Source organism: Dreissena polymorpha, chromosome 1 (genome assembly GCF_020536995.1).
Source record: "Dreissena polymorpha isolate Duluth1 chromosome 1, UMN_Dpol_1.0, whole genome shotgun sequence".
Lineage (NCBI taxonomy): Eukaryota > Metazoa > Mollusca > Bivalvia > Myida > Dreissenidae > Dreissena > Dreissena polymorpha.
The window spans coordinates 42,842,510-42,862,080 of record NC_068355.1 but is presented as its reverse complement, the minus strand read 5'-3'; the positions used below and the strand labels follow the sequence as shown (position 1 = coordinate 42,862,080).

The 19,571-nt window shown below is 33.8% G+C and overlaps 2 protein-coding genes across 9 annotated transcripts in view; one reads left to right on the top strand and one right to left on the bottom strand.

Moving 5' to 3' along the window:
• Nucleotides 1-10,479: 10,479 nt before the first annotated feature.
• Nucleotides 10,480-15,893, bottom strand: LOC127878210 (histone deacetylase 6-like). 5 transcript variants are annotated; one of them, XM_052424710.1, is made up of 5 exons: nucleotides 15,767-15,893; nucleotides 13,333-13,425; nucleotides 12,594-12,746; nucleotides 11,399-11,527; nucleotides 10,480-10,987 (listed from the first exon to the last, which is right to left on the bottom strand). In XM_052424710.1, exons 2-5 carry the CDS (start codon nucleotides 13,420-13,422, stop codon nucleotides 10,931-10,933), a joined length of 429 nt encoding a protein of 142 aa, XP_052280670.1. In that variant the 5' UTR covers nucleotides 13,423-13,425; nucleotides 15,767-15,893; the 3' UTR covers nucleotides 10,480-10,930. The 5 variants fall into 5 exon arrangements, with proteins under 5 accessions (XP_052280670.1, XP_052280708.1, XP_052280691.1 ...); XM_052424748.1 differs by having other exon boundaries at nucleotides 15,743-15,779; XM_052424731.1 differs by lacking the exon at nucleotides 15,767-15,893 and adding an exon at nucleotides 15,596-15,648.
• The window catches only part of LOC127878121 (histone deacetylase 6-like), a 74,362-nt gene continuing 70,622 nt past the window's right edge, over nucleotides 15,832-19,571 (top strand). For all 4 annotated transcript variants that reach the window (XM_052424554.1, XM_052424573.1, XM_052424564.1 and 1 more), the window contains exons 1-2: nucleotides 15,832-15,938; nucleotides 17,975-18,061. In XM_052424554.1, the coding sequence (XP_052280514.1) occupies nucleotides 18,050-18,061 (12 nt within the window). In that variant the 5' untranslated portion in view covers nucleotides 15,832-15,938; nucleotides 17,975-18,049. The remainder of the gene's footprint in view (nucleotides 15,939-17,974; nucleotides 18,062-19,571) is intronic.

Genomic DNA, 19,571 nt, shown 5'->3' with positions numbered 1-19,571 from the left:
TAAGCCAGTTGTGAGTGTTACAGACGCCGAGTAATTGAATAATGTGATAACAAAAGTTTGTGTTGAACTGTGTGAACAAGTTTTTGTTCTTTGATAAAAAAGTAATATATGTGTGCAATAAAATCTTATTATTTCATTGAAGAATGCTAAAACATCTAAATACTCATTAAATCCGTTTGTTTTTACACAATAATTTAATCTTTTTAAGTTGATTGGTTAGTTTGTAGGGATTCAAAGATATTCTTTATTTTACAAAGGTGCAGATTAAATGAATTTAGATATTTACGACCCGTGTAATGTGTTTATCAATATTTAACAAAGGTGCAGATTAGGTAAATTACGATATGACTTGTGTCACGTAGGTTTTAATATGTATTTTAGGTGTTGATTAATTGATTAACTCATGGACTACTCAATTTTGAGACAAACCATAATTTGATGCAAAATTTGCTATAAGTATTTTGTATGTATGTTGTGTTTTATGTTTTACTAGAATTTGATATGAAAAAATAATAATAACGTTACTGTCGGTTTTTGTTTTCATTTTAGTTTATGTCATCTTACTTAATCATAAAGACAACCTGTTATGTTAGTCTATGCCAAAATATAACTTAAATTGGTCAACTCGTACTTGCAATAAACATAAAACATCTAATGTATGCAAATACCCATCGCATTTTTTTTCATAAAGAACAAAAATTAAAAAGGTTCGAGTTAACCAAATCAGGTACGAGTTGACTAGGGTACGTGTTGACTTAGGTACGAGTTGACTCGCATTCAAATAAACCACCAAGGGTACCTGGATTATTGTAACGCTCTACTTTAAGATATTGGCTACGGTTATGAAGGTAATTTAAATTAAAACTAAATTGTGCATACAATCATTTTGCATCAGACATATTTGCAAAATGTAAGATGAAAAGTAACTAACTAAACTAACTAACTAACCTTACAAACTAACTAACCAACCTAACTAACCTGACTAACTAACCTTACTAACCTAACTATAACAAACCTAACTAACTAACCTAAATAGCCTAACTAACCTAACTAACTAACTTACTAACTAACCTAACTAACTAACACTAACTAACTAACCTAACTAACTTACCTAACGAACTATAACCTAACTAAACTTACTAACCTAACTAACTAACCTAACTTACTATAACTAACTAACCAAACTAACTAACTAACCGAACTAAACTAACTAACCTAACCTAACTAACTATGTTTTTCCATGTGAATAAATTTGTTCATAATACTGACTGATGTAATATTATCAGAATCTTCTCCGATTATTGATTTAAATAATGAAGGAGAAAACCATGAAACTAAAATAGTGCCAGCCTCATTAAATTTACAGGTCATGGTCATTCATAGACTGTAAATCCCAAAAAACTCATTGTTGGTCTCTTATATCCGGAACTTTAAAACTTCCCTGTAAAACTTTCATAAAGTGTAAATAAATTCTCTGGCTCCTTTATGAATATTGCGTGATCAAATTCCATATCAGACGATATCATCACAGTTATAGGCATTTCTTCTGCAGTTGCTTTGTATTTTTTTGCCATAGATAAAATGAGGTCAAAAGCAGCTGCTAAATTTGTATTCATACCCAATGGCATTTCTTTACTATACACACACTTTGCCTCTGACCTTGAAATGAAATACATGTTAAGAAATACATAAAGATGCAATTTGAAAGTGTGCAAAATTGTCATTAAATCTATAGCTTAGTTAGCTAGTAATTAACTATTGTTCAAACAGTACGGCTTTTAAAACCGAAAGTAGGATTTCTATACATATATTTGTCCATTTCGACAAATGCGATTATTTTTGAGTTTTAAAGCTAAAAAAAGACGGATTTCTACCTTGTAACCACCAGATATATTCTACTTGGCATAGATAAAATTAAATCTATAGCCTAGTTAGCAAGTAATTTATTATTTTTCAAACGGTACCGCTTTTAACACCGAAAGTAGGATTTCTATACGTATATACGTCCATTTCAACAAACGTGATTATTTTTAAGTTTTAAAGCGCAAAAAGGATGGATTTCTACCTTGTATCCACCAGATATATTATAATTCAAATTGGCATAGATAAAATATGTTTCTTATTTATACTTAAATTTACTTTGCAGAATAAAATGTGTGGCTTTAATGTCTCTTTCCCTTCAATAGATACAATTGAGAATTATAGTGAAATGTCTCATTAAATCTTTAAATGACCTTTTTTGCTGTTGCAATATACAACCTCAATGAAACAACTATGTCCACACAACATAGTGAACTGCCTCCTCCTGCAGCACTACACATAAACCCTGACACATCAACCATAGGGAAAATAGCATTTTCATGAAGATAATCAGGCAATGCTTTCCATATTTCTTCAGCTGCTTCTTCTGCACCCACTTTTAATGCCTTGATTACATCATATGGGTAAATAGCTCCCACATTGATTTTTACATCACCTTTTTTATGCCACCAGATCGAATGATCGGAGGTATATTGTTTTTGGCCTGTCTGTCTGTAATTGTATGTGTGTATGTGTCTGTCTCAAAACTTTTACTTTGGTCATAACTTTTGCAATATTGAAGATAGCAACTTGATATTTGGCATGCATGTGTATCTCATGGAGCTGCACATTTTGAGTGGTGAAAGGTAGAGGTTCATCATTCAAGGTCAAAAGTAAAATATATGGCTTCAAAGCCGCGCAGTTGAGAGCATTGTGTTTCACAAACACAGCTCTTGTTAACTGTTTGAATAAATTCGTAAAAATTTTAAGTGTATGTTTTATAGCTCACCTGAGCACAACGTGCTCATGGCGAGCTTTTGTGATCGCTTTATATCCGTCTTCCGTCGTCCGTTGTGCGGCGTCAACATTTGCCTTGTTAATTCTCTAGAGGCCACATTTATTGTCCAATCTTCATGAAATTTGGTCAGAAGATTGGTCTCAATGATATCTTGGATGAGTTCGAAAATTGTAACGTTTGCTTGAAAAACATGGCTGCCAAGGGGCGTGGCATTTTTCCTTATATGGCTATGGTAAAATCTTGTTAACACTCTAGAGGCCACATTTATTGTCTGATCTTCATGAGACTTGGTCAGAAGATTCATCCCAATAATATCTTGGACAAGATGAAAATGATGCTGGTTGTTTGAAAAACATGGCCGCCAGGGGGCGGGGCATTTTTCCCTATATGGCTATAGTAAAACCTTGTTAACACTCTAGAGGCTACATTTATTTTCCGATCGTCATTACACTTGCTCAGAAGATTTGTCCCAATGATATATTGGATGAGTTCAAAAATGGTAACCTTTGCTTGAAAAACATGGCTGCCAAGGGGCGGGACATTTTTCCTCATATGGCTATATATGGCTATAGTAAAATCTTGTTAACACTCTAGAGGCCACATTAATTGTCCAATCTTCATGAAACTTGGACAGAAGATTCATCCCAATAATATCTTGGACGAGTTCGAAAATGATGCCGGTTGGTTGAAAAACATGGCTGCCAGGGGGCGGGGCATTTTTCCTTATATGGCTATAGTAAAACCTTGTTAACACTTTAGAGGCCACATTTATTTTCCGATCTTCATGAAACTTGCTCAGAAGATTTGTCCCAATGATATTTTGGATGAGTTAAAAAATGGTAACCTTAGCTTGAAAAACATGGCCGCCATAGGGCGGGCATTTTTCCTTATATGGCTATATATGGCTATAGTAAAATCTTGTTAACACTATAGAGGCCACATTTATAGTCCAATCTTCATGAAACTTGGTCAGAAGATTCATCCTAATAATATCTTGGACGAGTTCGAAAATGATGCCGGTTGGTTGAAAAACATGGCCTCCAGGGAGCGGGGCATTTTTCCTAATATGGCTATAGTAAAACCTTGTTAACACTCTAGAGGCCACATTTATTGTCCAATCTTGATGAAATATGGTCAGAATATTTGTCTTAATGATATCTTGCATGAGTTCGAAAATGGTTACGTTTGCTTGAAAAACATGGCTGCCAAGGGGCGGGGCATTTTTCCTTATATGGCTATATTAGGCTATAGTAAAATCTTGTTAACACTCTAGAGGCCACATTTATAGTCCGATCTTCATGAAACTGGCATGAAATCCCAATAATATCTTTGACGAGTTCTAAAATGATGCCGGTTGGTTGAAAAACATGGTCACCACGGGGGCGGTGCTATTTTCCTTATATGGCTATAGTAAAACCTTGTTAACACTCTATAGAGGTCACATTTATTTTCCGATCATCATGAAACTTGGTCAGAAGATTTGTCCCAATGATATCTTGGATGAGTTCGAAAATGGTTTTGGTTGCTTTTAAAACATGGCCACCAGGGGCGGGGCATTTTTCCTTATATGGCTATAGTAAAACCTTGTTAACACTTTAGAGGCCACATTTATTGTCCAATCTTCATGAACTTTGGTCAGAAGATTGGTCTAAATGATATCTTGGATGAGTTCGAAAATGGTAACGTTTGCTTGAAAAAAATGGCTTCCAAGGGACGGGGTATTTTTCCTTATATGGCTATAGTAAAACCTTGTTAACACTCCAGAGGCCACATTTATTTTCCGATCTTCATGAAACTTGGTCAGAAGATTTGTCCCAATAATATCTTGTTATCTCAGGTGAGCGACTTTGGGCCTTTCAGGCCCTCTTGTTTAAAGCTCTGGAATATCCGGTCATAGCAAGCAAGGGCACTTGATTAAAGATTATATCATCCTATGATTGGTTGCACATATTGGTTTCAACAACATTTATGTCCTCTACTAAATATTTCCTATAACCTTTAGTGCTTTTTTAATTGTATTGCCTTCTTTCTTTTCCAATGCATCCATTTGGCAGCAAGAGATCCTCTGTTATTTTTATGATTTTATTTTGATTTTCTTTTTTATTAAATCGGCCACCAAAATAAATCCTTTATCTGTTTTTACAAATAAAAAATTATCCCATCTACTCAATTCTGAAACTTTTTTGATCACCCTTTCAAGATCTCAACACTATTTTCTTCTAAATAAGCAAGTACATCCTTAAAAAGCTGTCTCTCCTTTGCGCCTTCTTTTATATCTCGAGCCCATAATACAACTCTTAATGCATCCTCTTTTGAATAACTGAATGCCTTCTTAAAAAGTGGAATAATGTTCTTGCCTGTACTTGCTCCAATAATATAAACAAGAGCTGAAACTGGATGTTTTGTTGAAATGAGTGCTAAATGCCTCATTCTCGGTTGATGTTAGTGTCGCACCCAACCTGAGGTGCACGTAATGAGTGTTGATGGTTTGCATTATTATTAAAACGGAAAAACTCATTGCAATGTATATGAGCAATTTATTAAATTTTCTTTTTATAGTCCCTTAATTAAAAAATTATTAGTGTAAATTGATAAAAAATATATATATAAAATGATATTTTCTTTCATACATAACCTTTTTCTCTGCATTATTTCAGAAAACAGTTGATTATTTTTCAAATAAATCAACTGCTTTGACAAATATAACTTCCAAAACATTATTGTTAATGAGTAAACTTCGCTCATTTATGACAGTCTGTACAACTCCTTTTCGCACTTTATTGGATTTGGAATTACATCTATATGACATGTTCATTTTTGGACTAAATACAGTTTTGAAATTACAGTCACTATTCAGGTGTTTATGTATATCTGTCTGATCATATGTTGTTTATTGAAACCTGATAATTGTTTTCTATAATTTTAGACCCCCAAAATGGGCCGGAAGGCTGCAAAACAGTCATCCATAAAGAAATCAAATACAAAAACCATTGCCAAGGTGACAAAGAAGAGTGAAAAGTGATCGGTCACAAAGTATGCGGCTAATGTAATGAAGCAGCCTGTGAAGTACTTATCCCACTTCCTCCGTGTCTACAGAGGACTAGAGGACTGGCACATACCCATTTTTGCATCAGTTAAGCAGTTCTGCGTGGACATTGCAACTGTGATGTACCCTGGGTGTGATAAACATCTTACCGCCTCGCTATTCTTCCCAAATGTAACCTACATAGACTTAAACCCCAAGATGCAGCCCTTCTTCACTGATCTGGCTATACGCTCGTGGATTGAGGAGAACAAGCGGTATGACCAACCGACCATCTACGATTTCCAGAACATGGACTTTGATAAGTTAACTCTGGGGAATGATAAGACCTATGACTTGGTGATTTCTGCTTCAGCCGGACTTGTCAGTAATACCGTTTGTATGAATTATCTAAAACCCGGTGGCCATTTTCTGGTGAGTGATGCACACTTTGATGCCAGAAATGCCTACACAAAGAGTGATTTTAGTCTGGTTGCTGTTTATGATAATGAAATAACGCAACTGGACTGTAACAAGAAAAGTCTGGACGACTATTTTATGACGACAGAGAATAAGAAGATAACCAAGGAACAGGTTGAAGAAAGTGTTTCGAAGCCTAAAAATAAGCGATCATTCAAGTTGAAAAAGGAACCTTCGTCGTTCCTTTTTTGCTTGTTTAAGAAGATTAAATAATCACAAACTTTTGTAACAATCTTTCATGTAGTAAAAACCACGGTATTTGTTGCTATTGGATAATCTGACACATATTGATTGTTTCTTGATTGTAAATTCTTTTGTAGCTATTCATTGTGCTTACTAATCACCGTTAATTCGCGAATATAATACGCACTTTTTTACCTGCCAAATTTTTCTTCAAGTAGGGGGTGCGTATAATATACGAATTTAGATCAGAACAAAAATTTTCCTGTGAAAATGTTCAACTTAATCGTTGTAATTCGCTGCGCGTAAGCCATTTTGAATTACACAATTACATCAAAGGGGGGCAACTGTGCTTAAGGTAATTGTCACGGCTACACCGTATAGTACCGTACATGCTAAATAGACCAACCATCGATATTATATATATAATAATAATACTTATTATTTTATAATTATAATTATCATTTTTCTGAATATTGTCAAATGGAATTAAATGTTATAAAAAAACAGCGTCTCTGTTTCTTTTGCTGACTGCTTGACCCGGGTGTCAGCAGGTGGCCCATGTGTTATCGGTAAAGGTGCTGAGAAGGGCCATCGCTTGTCAGCGGGACCCGTGTATTCGAGGTGTTGACAAAAAGGGTCCCGATCTAGGGGTAGCACTGTGAAACAGATGTGTGATAACGCCAAATTGGTTTGCTATTTTCACAACACAAAAATATATTTTCCCCATTTTGTTGCTTACCAGACGCTTACGCTAGCAAATCTATTTCTCATGTATTTTCCTGTCAAGTCTTTGTCTAAAAGCGCGCGAAAATTAGAGTGGGTGTAAACACTGTCGAACGTAATGTGTACTGGGAATGCAATAGCTTGCCGATATGGTCAATAATTACCGGTATTGCTCTAAATGTCGTTATTGTTTAAAATAATACGTTCAAATAAACTTAATGGAGAAAATATATAAAGACATTTAACATGTGGGAGAACAAATGACAGCGATCACTTTAAACAGGAATCTTCAATCTGAAATTTTATTTTAACAAGTGTGAATACATTTTTTTCGGAAATGTCAGTGTCATGGCCGATTTCGGACACTGAATTTTTTAGTGCGTATTTTACTCGGATTTTGAATTTTTACCAAAAAATTTGGACAAAAGTTGGGGGTGCGTATTAAACACGAGGGCGTATTATATTCGCGAATTTACGGCAATTCAATATGCACCATATGACAGTAATTATCAACACATAAGTAAGTATCTACATTCCTTATTATATTGTTGACTTTAAGCTATTTTCTTGTTTTTACCCACAGAGCTTTAGACTACAGTATATTGAAATGTAACATAATGGCTTATAAAATATCAACTATAAGTTTAGATTCTTTTATTTAAATTTTATCTGTTAAAGAGTATTTATTATTTGTGTGCGTTTCATAATTAAGTGTTGTAAAAGTACCTCCAAATTATTGACATTTAAAATTTTGTACAAAAATTGCTCAAATGTTTAGGAGAAACAATTATAATCAGTAAGTAAAGAGTAATATTATTTTTATATTGCTAAAATTTCATTTTTGGATTAATTGTGTATTTTTGAACGCGCCTTTGCATTTTGAAGTTGACACAGCAGCTTAAAAGTGATTTGGTTGTATTTTAAATTTGTTGGTGCTATAAATATTCTATTATTGAACTGTGTAAATGTTTTCTATACAGTGTGCCTTAAACAGTCATTTGTTTTAATTTGCAGTAATTAAATACTTACAAGGGTAACATTTTGTAATTCAAGAATAAAGCAACAAATTTTATTTTATAAAAAACTTAAATTATACTAATCTAATCTAATACCACATAATATAAATAAATTATTCTCGGTGATTATGTAATAAATGTGTTTTTTAAAAACCACAATAGTTTTTCAAGAGTCTGTATATGTTATTTGTCTGTAATAAAATGATTTTGGTTTAAAAAAAAATTGTATTGCCCATAAAATAAAAAAGTTATGAGGTTAAAAGGTTGAGAAAAGAAACGAAAGTAAGTTTTTTGTTTTCAGAACATTTGATAATACAATTTAACTTGTATTTAATTATGCTCCCCCAACATTTATTTTTGGGGGAGCATTATAAAGTCGCCGCTTCGTCTGTCTGTCCGTGCACAATTTTTGTCTGGGCTATTTCTCAGCAACTTATGACCAGAATTCAATGAAACTTTATGGGAAGCTTCACTACCAAGAGGAGATGTGCTTATTATCAGTGGGTTCTGGTCGGATGATTTTTCACAGAGTTATGGCCCTTTGAAATTTTCTATAAACAAATTCTTGTCCCCCCAACTACTGTGCCCTCAAGACGTTTCCTTTTATCTGAATATATAGTGCAATATTGTGACAAAAAAAACCTTTGGGGAGCGACGGTTTCTTGTTAGCGAGGCTGTTTTCGGACACGAGCTATTGTCATAGCCTGTTCGTCGTCCGCCGGCGTCGTGCTAAAACCTTAACATTGCCTCTAAAATCAAAGTGCTTCCACTTACAACTTTGCAACTTCATATGTAGATGCACCTTGATGAGTTCTACACGCCACACCCATTTTGGGTCACTAGGTCAAAGGTCAAGGTCACTGTGACCTCTAAAAAAAAAAAAAAAAAAAAAATTCTGACAAGCTTTCACAGCCGAGCATGGCACCCGTTATGCGGTGCTCTTGTTTTTTGTTTATAATAAATATCGTTATCTATAGCAGGTATTCAAAGACTCATAGTGATGCCTAAAAGTAATTTACAATTATCTTGGTATTTTGTGCAAATGTTATGCTCCACTAGACAATGACAGGAAGAAAGATGAATAGGATAGATTTGCCAAAATACATTCCTTCAACTATAAAAGATCAATATTTATTCGTCCTTTAACTTAGACTTAAATTCACATCTTAGCATATTTTAAGAGACTATAAGAATTTCAACAAATAAAAAATACAAGAGAAACTAATATATATATATATATATATATATATATATATATATATATATATATATATATATATATATATATATATATATATATATATATATATATATATATATATAATGTTTTTTAGACTTAAAAAAGTATTCCCCAACAGTTAAATGAAATTGATGATACTAAAACAGATGAAGAACTTAGATTCTCTGCCACAAGTTTAACTTGGTCCTATGATGAAAACATTCAGATCAAAAATGATATTGAAACTTCTGTGTTAGATATAAATTGTAGACTTACAGTAAATAATCAAGAAAAGCACACAAATAATCAAAATTTAAACCAACACATTTCACTTGTTAAAGAATATATTAATAAATGTTTATTTAAAATGCTGCATTAAGTTGTTTTAAAAACGGGATATTCGACTTAGATATTTTTATAACCAGTGCTAAACAATAAACTTAACTTTGTTGTAATGTTTTTAAATTTGTTTTTCAGAAGAGTCAAATCGGAGAATATTTTAATGTAGCTTAGAACTTAATTGACAATATAACATACCAGGTAGTTAATTTTAATGTTAAAATTACTACAATGGCCTGTTTTTTTTAAAAGGTTGTTGAGCTCATGCCAGATGTATCGATTACACAAAATTGTAGCGGTGAGGTTTTCTACATGTTTAAAGTACACTTTAAATAAAAATCAGATTTTGTGATTTTTGTTTTTATATAAACCCATGTTTAAGTTCTATAGCCTATATAGAATAGAATCTATAGAATAATTTATGTGAACGTTTGAGAACATTCCACTCAGCCTTTACAGAAAAGAAAGAAACATGCACGTGGGTACGTACGTCATACAGACGTTAGGAGAATTGCAATACCAAATGCCTTCCCTTCTTAACAAAGACAAATATGCGTAGCACACTCTGGTTTTCTTCTCAATCTGATACACAAACTTTGAACGTTTTGCAAAAAAAAAATGCATTGAAAATCAAGTCTTATAATTATACTCAATGTTCCTTTTTTAATAAAAAAGGGACAAAAACTCTTGATTTACTGTGAGACCAACATTATAAAACCATTACTAAATAATATTGTATTGTCAAACACGAAAATTGCAAATTTGGTTCAGATAGGACCAAGTGTGCTCTCTAGCATAAGAACAAACACAATGTAGACACAATAAAAACAACAAACAACGACGAAGAGGTCCCCCATAGATACTGAAAGCTTTCAAACACGTTGTGCTCACATGAGATAAACAACTACCAGACAAATTTGATACCATTAAAACATGTGCAAGGAAAAAACTCACCACAGTATAAAAACATAAAACATAAAATGAACAATATAATGTCTGTCAAAGCGCTTGACAGTTGTTATCAGATTTCAGATTATATCTCATTGTTCATTGCTTATTTTAAGCAAGTATGGAAAGCCACATAGATTTATGCAGTCAAATGAAGAAATGATGAGTGGTCTCCCTTTGATCTATATCTCCTGACCAAACTTGCTCCTGTGGGCAGAACTCTTGGCTGGTCCCAGGACCTTTAAACAAAGAAGACTCAGTTATATGATGTTAGTTAAAATTGTCAAACCAATAATTGTATACATAAAAACATATACACGATTATTATTCCAGAACATGCATGTTACTACTATAAAAGTTGAAATGTTTGAAAGACAAAAGAGTGAAGTGTTCAGAAACGTGGTTAAACCCAGTTCAAAGGATTCTCAGTCTGAATAAAACCTTGTTTTCGCTTATGACTTATGTTATAAACCCGGAGAAGATCAATGAAAAATATAAATAAATCATTGCCTTTAAATGTACAATTAAAATACTTTCAAAGCGAATAGTTTGACTTAATATGATATCATTTATAATGATTTTACTGGTACCTGGGTAATTTAGAAATGGGACTTTAAATTTTTAACAGACAGAAACACCAAATCACTTGCCGTGTTATCAAGGTAGTTTTCACACTTGTAACACCAGACAGATAAGTCAGCATAGCTCAACACCATGGGGTGGTCAGCGTCCTCCCCGTGTTTCACCATGTGACCATTAACGTAGCGGCTACAAAACACCTGAAAAAAGATTTGGACAATAATTTTTAATGTTTTGAAAACAATTATTTTTGTGTATCTATCTATATTGTAGCAGTTTGTTATTACACTGACTTCACCAAATGCAATTTTTAAATGGCAAATATGCCTCAGTCGTTGCTTTGATGCAATTTTATTGGTATATTGTTGTTGTTGTTGTCTTTTTGTTTCCACCACTAGAACAGCTGCACTCTTTTTGAAAATGTATTTCATTGCTTCACAAAATATTTCAGTGAATTTCTAGAGTTGGTTTAAACTTGTAGATATTTGCATATTCATAGTTCATGGGTTCATATACTCATATATAGTTTCATGGTCGGACATTAATATTGCCACTAGGCAAGATTTACAATGCCCTAACAATTAAGAGATAATGTGCTATTTATTTAAAGATCTGATAAGTTAATTTAAAGGTATGTGTTACCCACATTGCCATTTAAAGTCTGGTTACTTATTTTGCCCCCAGATTGAATGATCAAGGGGTATATTGTTTTTGGCCTGTCTGTCTGTCTGTCATTGTATGTGTGTGTCTGTCCCAAAACTTTAACCTTGCTCATAAAATGAAAACTCCTGGGTATATGTTCTTAAAACTTCACATGTGCATGCATCTCAATGAGATCTACAATCAAACATGGTTTGATGTCACTAAGTCAAAGGTCAAGGTCATCGTGACAATTATGTGGTGTGAGTCTACCTACTTGACTTACAGATAAATGGATACTCGTTCCAGTCCATTGATATGTGGTTAAGTTATCATGGGCCTCGTCTTCTCTATAATAGCTGCTGTGGGACTTCAAAGCGCAGTAGGGGGCATTGTGTATCACAAACACAGCTCTTGTTTGAGAAGGGTTTCAGTTTCACTAAATGCTATTCCCTCAATACGAAGTTTTTAATAATTGTCACAGTGTACAGTGTTGCTAACACTGTAATGTACTAGCACAGCTTATAATTATATAGGTAAATAGATAATTATCTTGAAATATATTTTATTTGTTGATATGTGAGAACATCAAAGAACTCATAAACGAAGAAGGCTTTGTAAGACTACCTGATAGCAGACGAGACAGACCCAGTTCTCTCCGGTTGCATTGCACTCTGTACATGGGTCGTCAACGTTCAGACCACACTCTGGTAGAGGGGACACCTCCTTCAGGTGGTCGCAGTATCTTAATGGCTCTACAGCATACATGGCTTGTACCCCCTGAATTATAATATGGATGTTTTATTGTAAATCATAATGTACATGAAATGATGATATAACAATAAAAGTTAAAAGAACACGTGAATACATACTGAAATATAGCAAAACTGTTATCACCAAATTCTGCAAGCATCAAAATCTGTGTTATTTGATGCTTGAATTCTGAAGTCTAAGCAAAAGATTACAGGAAGTGACTCAATCTAACCACAATATTAACTATAATGATACTTTGCATTTTACCACCATCAACCAATTAAACACCTAAACCAAGGAATTAATATATCCAGAACCAATCTTAGCGCTACTATTTCAAGGGGAAAACAGAAATACTAAACCCTTTACCACTCAGACACACGCTTTGAACCTTTTATAGAAAATAAAATAAAAGTTAAGACTTTTCTTACTAGATTAATTTTTTTAAAGCCTTCATTTCCAACTCTTTGATACTGATAAACAGCAAAGAGCATAACACCTGAACAGACTGCTTGCAGGCTGTTCTGGTTTTATGCTGTTTGCTTTAAGCCATTTTTACTTTGCTTCTGAGTGGGAATGGGTTAAATGTCAGGAGTTGCCATGTAATACTCACCTGATCCTCATAATGCTTGAGCAAATCTTTGTTTGATGAGAACTGGCCAGACCCTCCTTCAGCACCCTTACTGGATCCCTGCTCTGCCATAGTCTGGAGAATAATTATGCATTGTTAACGTGTGTGTTTCAGAGTTTATTTACAGGTCCTACTGGCCTCTTCACGAGGTTACGGTAGCCCGACCTGCCCCTGTGACCTCTCAGGGGAAAAAGATTAATTTTAGAGTCAAAGTAGGTCAAATTTACCCCGGCTTCCCGGGTATTTGCCAAATACTTTAATTTTTAAAAGAGTTTGTTGCACGTTGGCCAATGAGACCTTAATGTGCTATCTACCTAAAGGTGGTGATGAGGTGCGGATCCCGCCGAGTGTCCCCCACATTACTAATGTACAAGACACTCAACGTGACCCACATCACATTAAATAGACTGGATCCCTGCTATGTTATTGTCTGGAGTATAAACCAAAAAATGCTGATATTAAATAGATTGGATCCCTATTCTGCCATGGTCTGGAATATATGCATTATAAACAAGAAATGCTGATATTAAATAGATCGGATCCCTATTCTGCCATTGTCTGGAATATAACAATATAAACAACAAAATTAATGTTGATATTAAATAGATTGGATCAAAGCTCTGAAATTGTATGGGTAAAATATACACAAATGCAGATATTAACCAATAAAGAGAGTAAGACCTTACTTTTTCCTGTAAACAGCATTAAGGTTATTTCCAACAGAATTTGATCATACAATGTTTAAAATGAAAATCTAGATCAATCTTTGGAACAACTGTTTTTAAATATATTAAGTATCTTTATTTGAAGAGTATACCAATCGAGTATTGAAAATTAATAAGTGTATATCTTTCTAAACATTCAATAAATAGTGATATTGCCCAACTAGAAAAGAATGCTGAAAATTATTATGTCCAAGTAAATGTACAAAATGTTGGCATAGCAAGAAGTATATGCACTTCATAAGTCTTATTCAGTTATATACAAGACATGTAACGATAAAGAATCATTTTCTTGTTTATAAATTAAGATTTGAAGATGCAGATTATTTGGTTTCTTTTAATTATGTCTAGTATTTAAGCATAACAATATTTACAGTATTATGTTTTTGCAGAGCTTTATCCTTTACTTTGGAAAAAATAAAACAAAAATGGAAATATATTAATTTTGTGTCATGATACTCTTCATCATGGGTAAAAAATTAATCATGAAAATAGATTAATTGATAGAAAAAATTCTTAAATTATTTTTTTTAAATTCATGAATAAAGCTTTTGAATACGCTTACGATTCACAATTAACATGTTAAGATAATTCTATCCTTTAAATAACCAATGTACAGTTAACGTTTTGGAACCAAGATAACTTACCTTCAATTAAAAAAATTAATAAATGTAAAACACTGTCAACAATTATAGTCACAAAAAGACTCACAATATGAATGAACATTAGTATATACAGGTTCTATGATAGGGATTAATTAGATTTGAAGATTTAGATGCGTTAAATGATACTTATTCTGTGAATTGAAATAGAATGATGCATTTCATTTACTACTTTAAACGTTAAAGGATAGAGTTTAAAAACCTCTTTTGATAAAGGATTAGTTTTTTCCACAATAACATAATTATTTTAAGCCTCTGACCTTGAAATGAAATACATGTTAATCAATACATATAGATGCAATTTGAAAGTGTGCAAAATTGTAATTAAATCTATTGGCTAGTTAGCAAGTAAATTATTATTTTTCAAACGGTACTGCTTTTGAAACCGAAAGTAGAATTTCTATATGTATTTTATATATTAAATTAAATCTTTAGCCTAGTTAGCAAGTAATTTTTTTTTTCAAACGGTACTGCTTTTAAAACCGAAAGTAGGATTTCTAGACGTATACGTCCATTTCGACAAACGCGATTATTTGTAAGTTTTAAAGCGCAAAAAAGACGGATTTCTACCTTGTAACCACCAGATATATTCTAATTTGCATAGATAAAATATGTTTCTTATTCATACTAACATTTACTATGCCAACTAAGTTGTATGGCTTAAATATTAATGCGAACTTTAAAATGCTAAATCAAAAAGTACAGTACATACCTTTGCTTGCAAAAAGAAAGTTGTTAATTTAAAATGTAAAACAAATGTGTCTACCAGTATATAATCGCTGTCTTTATATATTTGCTTGAACCTGCATCATTTGCAAAAATAGCAATCAAAATTATTAATAATTATGATGATTGTTGTACCTAACAGTGGAAAATTAAGCAAGGATCCCAAAAATGTCATTCACCACACAAACTTGCTAGTTTATTATTATATTTTGAGTCATATTATGATGATTATAAAATAATGTAAATTAACAAGAGAAAATACATAGACAGAAACTTATATACTTGAAATTAAACCATTTGTTATACCAAGTCTAGTTTATAATGTAGTGTTGATAATTTCTTGTTTCGGTTTCACAATTAAGACTTATATTCTATTGGATGAAATCCATGTTTGTAGAAAATAGCCGTTAGCATTGGTTATCTACCTTATAAACAAAACAACCAGATTTGGCAGAAATTAGCACGGGTGTCTCTTTAAGTATAATTTTACGCTTTATATTTAAATTATAATTGTATTCTTAAGTTTTGCTTGTTTTGGAAGTATATACATATATGTTTTTTAAATAACGTGATGTAAAAAATTAATATTAATAAAGGTTTATGCATATTCGCACCCTCGCGATCTCGTACCTTCCATGTCACGCCTCTTGTTTGTTCTCTTCAACTTTTAAGTCCTCCTTAAGGGTTCGCTCTGGGCTTTGAACATTTTTTTTCGCTTTCTTTCGCCAAATTGAAAACGTTGTTGTCAAACAGGGGCCACATTGGGAAACAGAAGTTAATGTTGTAATAATTTATTATATTATTTTAATTATAAAAAAATCTCTGCAATATACAGTAGCTGTATTAAAAAAGTTTATTTTGGAACATCACATTTAATAAGATGATGTGATAGTTTATGTAATAACAGCATACATGAGTACAATGTTCGTATTCAACAGTAAATACACCACCAAGGCAATAAAAATACAGAAGGACTGCTTAATACAATCTATAAAACATACACACACTTGGCATTGAATGTACTAAGCTATCACCATCCAAAATCTTGGAACAATTGACTAGCGTAATATTCCTTTTATTATATACAACAACTAACGAAAACAGTTCAACAAATGTATTTTTTACTTTAACAAAACTGACAAAACAATAACTAAAACGGTACGCCATAGTTTATTTTAGACGCGTATGAATACAGTTTATGTAAATTAACGTGTAAACATTCGAACCGAAAAAACACAAGTTTCCGACACGCTTATTTTAATGCCATCGTTAATCCAATTTTTTTTTCAATTAAGTTGACAACTTTAATCCGATGTTTATAACAAAAACGTTTAAACGATATGCACTTCCACTTCTATCTTCCATGTCTTTATCGAAACTTAGTTTAAACCACACTATTTTATTGTATTCCTATCGAAATATACATTTATGCATGATAAACACACACTCCAAAATACGTTTTTAACACATAATTTACTGCTAAAAAACACCAGGTTCGACATGTCCTTACAGAGTTTAGATAAAACTATTGTGTTGTCACAGAAATGACGTCACACGATGTACTACGTTATATATTACGTAATAGGGTATGTAAGCCTCGTCATGTGACCACCGATATTTATATTTTCTGTGCGTGTAATGTGACGTCATTAAATGGGTCGAAGTAGTCCGGCTAGTATGGTAATACGGAATTGGAAACAGCGAGTATCGTAATACAGGATTTTTTATTTCAATGATTCAGATTGATACAACCTGTATTTTGTTAAAAGCATTAAACATGTATATATTAAAATGTTCGTATTCAACAGTAAATACACCACCAAGGCAATAAAAATACAGAAGGACTACTTTATACAATCTATAAAACATACACACACTTGGCATTGAATGTACTAAGCTATCACCATCCTTAGAAAGTCAATGAATAAAGTTATTTAAATGATACATTTAAGTTAAAACTTTACTATCCCACAAAAAAATGCTACCGTAATTCACTCTTAATGTTGGTAACAGTTTACTTTAAAAGTCTTCGACTCTTGACTGAAGACCACTGCCTGAAAGCCCTATCACGTGACTTTATAAATTGTTATGTTTAACATGTTACAAAGTTCAACAAAATGTTTAAGGTCGCCATAGTGTAGTGGTTATGGTGTCTGCATAGCGACCGGGAGATCACGGGTTCGATCCTCACTGTCGGAGCGTTCTTTAGATCTTCCCAAAAGAAACCCAGTACTAGTTCTAGGCACAGGAAACGGATTCAAGAGCGTTTCAATAAGATTTCGATGCAATCAAGCTAAAATTAAATAAGTTAAAACTAAATCCTCTATTTATCTGCTTTCCAGTGAAATTCGTGAGGCAGATTTTGACATTCTGTTTACTTGTGCTCAATATTCACACATTTAGGATTTAAGCCAAACATAAAAGTAGCACTGAATAAAAGTGAATTCAATTAATTTTTCTCATTTTTAACACAAAGGAAATGACATTAAAAATGCAATGTATTTGTGTTTTCAGACGTTTATTTCCCTCAGAAGTGGCAAAGCACAGTTTTCTCTTCAGACTTGTCAACATTCGAAGCTGAGTGAGGCAATGGACCAAAAAGTAAAGACATTTATTAATTTTTCACAATGTTTTATTAAACCCATTAAATGACTGAAAAGCATACACAAACTGAAACATATTTTGATGTTCAATCCTACCCCATTAGTCCTGTACACCTCTGCTCTTTGGTATATGTCAACAAACACTCATTAATATATTAGTAAATTAAATGGTATCATCTAAGGAAAACTATAATTAACATGCTCAATACTTCTTAAAGTGTTTTTTTCCCCTAAAATAGGTTACTTAATGTTTCAAAAATGCATATCTGAGCACTTAAGGATTAACACAGTGTGTATTCCAGGAGGGTACTGGTACAGGACCCAAGTCAGGGTTAACACAAAGTGTGTATTCCAGGAGGGTACTGGTACAGGACCCAAGTCAGGGTTAACACAAAGTGTGTATTCCAGGAGGGTACTGGTACAGGACCCAAGTCAGGGTTAACACAAAGTGTGTATTCCAGGAGGGTACCGGTACAGGACCCAAGTCAGGGTTAACACAAAGTGTGTATTCCAGGAGGGTACTGGTACAGGACCCAAGTCAGGGTTAACACAAAGTGTGTATTCCAGGACGGTACTGGTACAGGACCCAAGTCAGGGTTAACACAAAGTGTGTATTCCAGGAGGGTACTGGTACAGGACCCAAGTCAGGGTTAACACAAAGTGTGTATTCCAGGAGGGTACTGGTACAAGACCAAAGTCAGGGTTAACACAAAGTGTGTATTCCAGGAGGGTACTGGTACAGGACCCAAGTCAGGGTTAACACAAAGTGTGTATTCCAGGAGGGTACTGGTACAGGACCCAAGTCAGGGTAAACACAAAGTGTGTATTCCAGGAGGTTACTGGTACAGGACCCAAGTCAAGGTTAACACAAAGTGTGTATTCCAGGAGCATACTGGTACAGGACCCAAGTCAGGGTTAACACAAAGTGTGTATTCCAGGAGGGTACTGGTACAGGACCCAAGTCAGGATTAACACAAAGTGTGTATTCCAGGAGGGTACTGGTACAGGACCCAAGTCAGGGTAAACACAAAGTGTGTATTCCAGGAGGGTACTGCTACAGGACCCAATGCAGGGTTAACACAAAGTGTGTATTCCAGGAGGGTACTGGTACAGGACCCAATTCAAGGTTAACACAAAGTGTGTATTCCAGGAGGGTACTGGTACAGGGCCCAAGTCAGGATTAACACAGTGTGTATTCCAGGAGGGTACTGGTACAGGGCCCAAGTCAGGGTTAACACAAAGTGTGTATTTCAGGAGGTTACTGGTACAGGACCCAAGTCAGGGTTAACACAGTGTGTATTCCAGGAGGGTACTGGTACAGGGCCCAAGTCAGGGTTAGCACAAAGTGTGTATTTCAGGAGGTTACTGGTACAGGACCCAAGTCAGGGTTAGCACACAGTGTGTAATTCAGGAGCGCACTGGTACAGGACCCAAGTCAGGGTTAACACAAAGTGTGTATTCCAGGAGGTTACTGGTACAGGGCCCAAGTCAGGGTTAACACAAAGTGT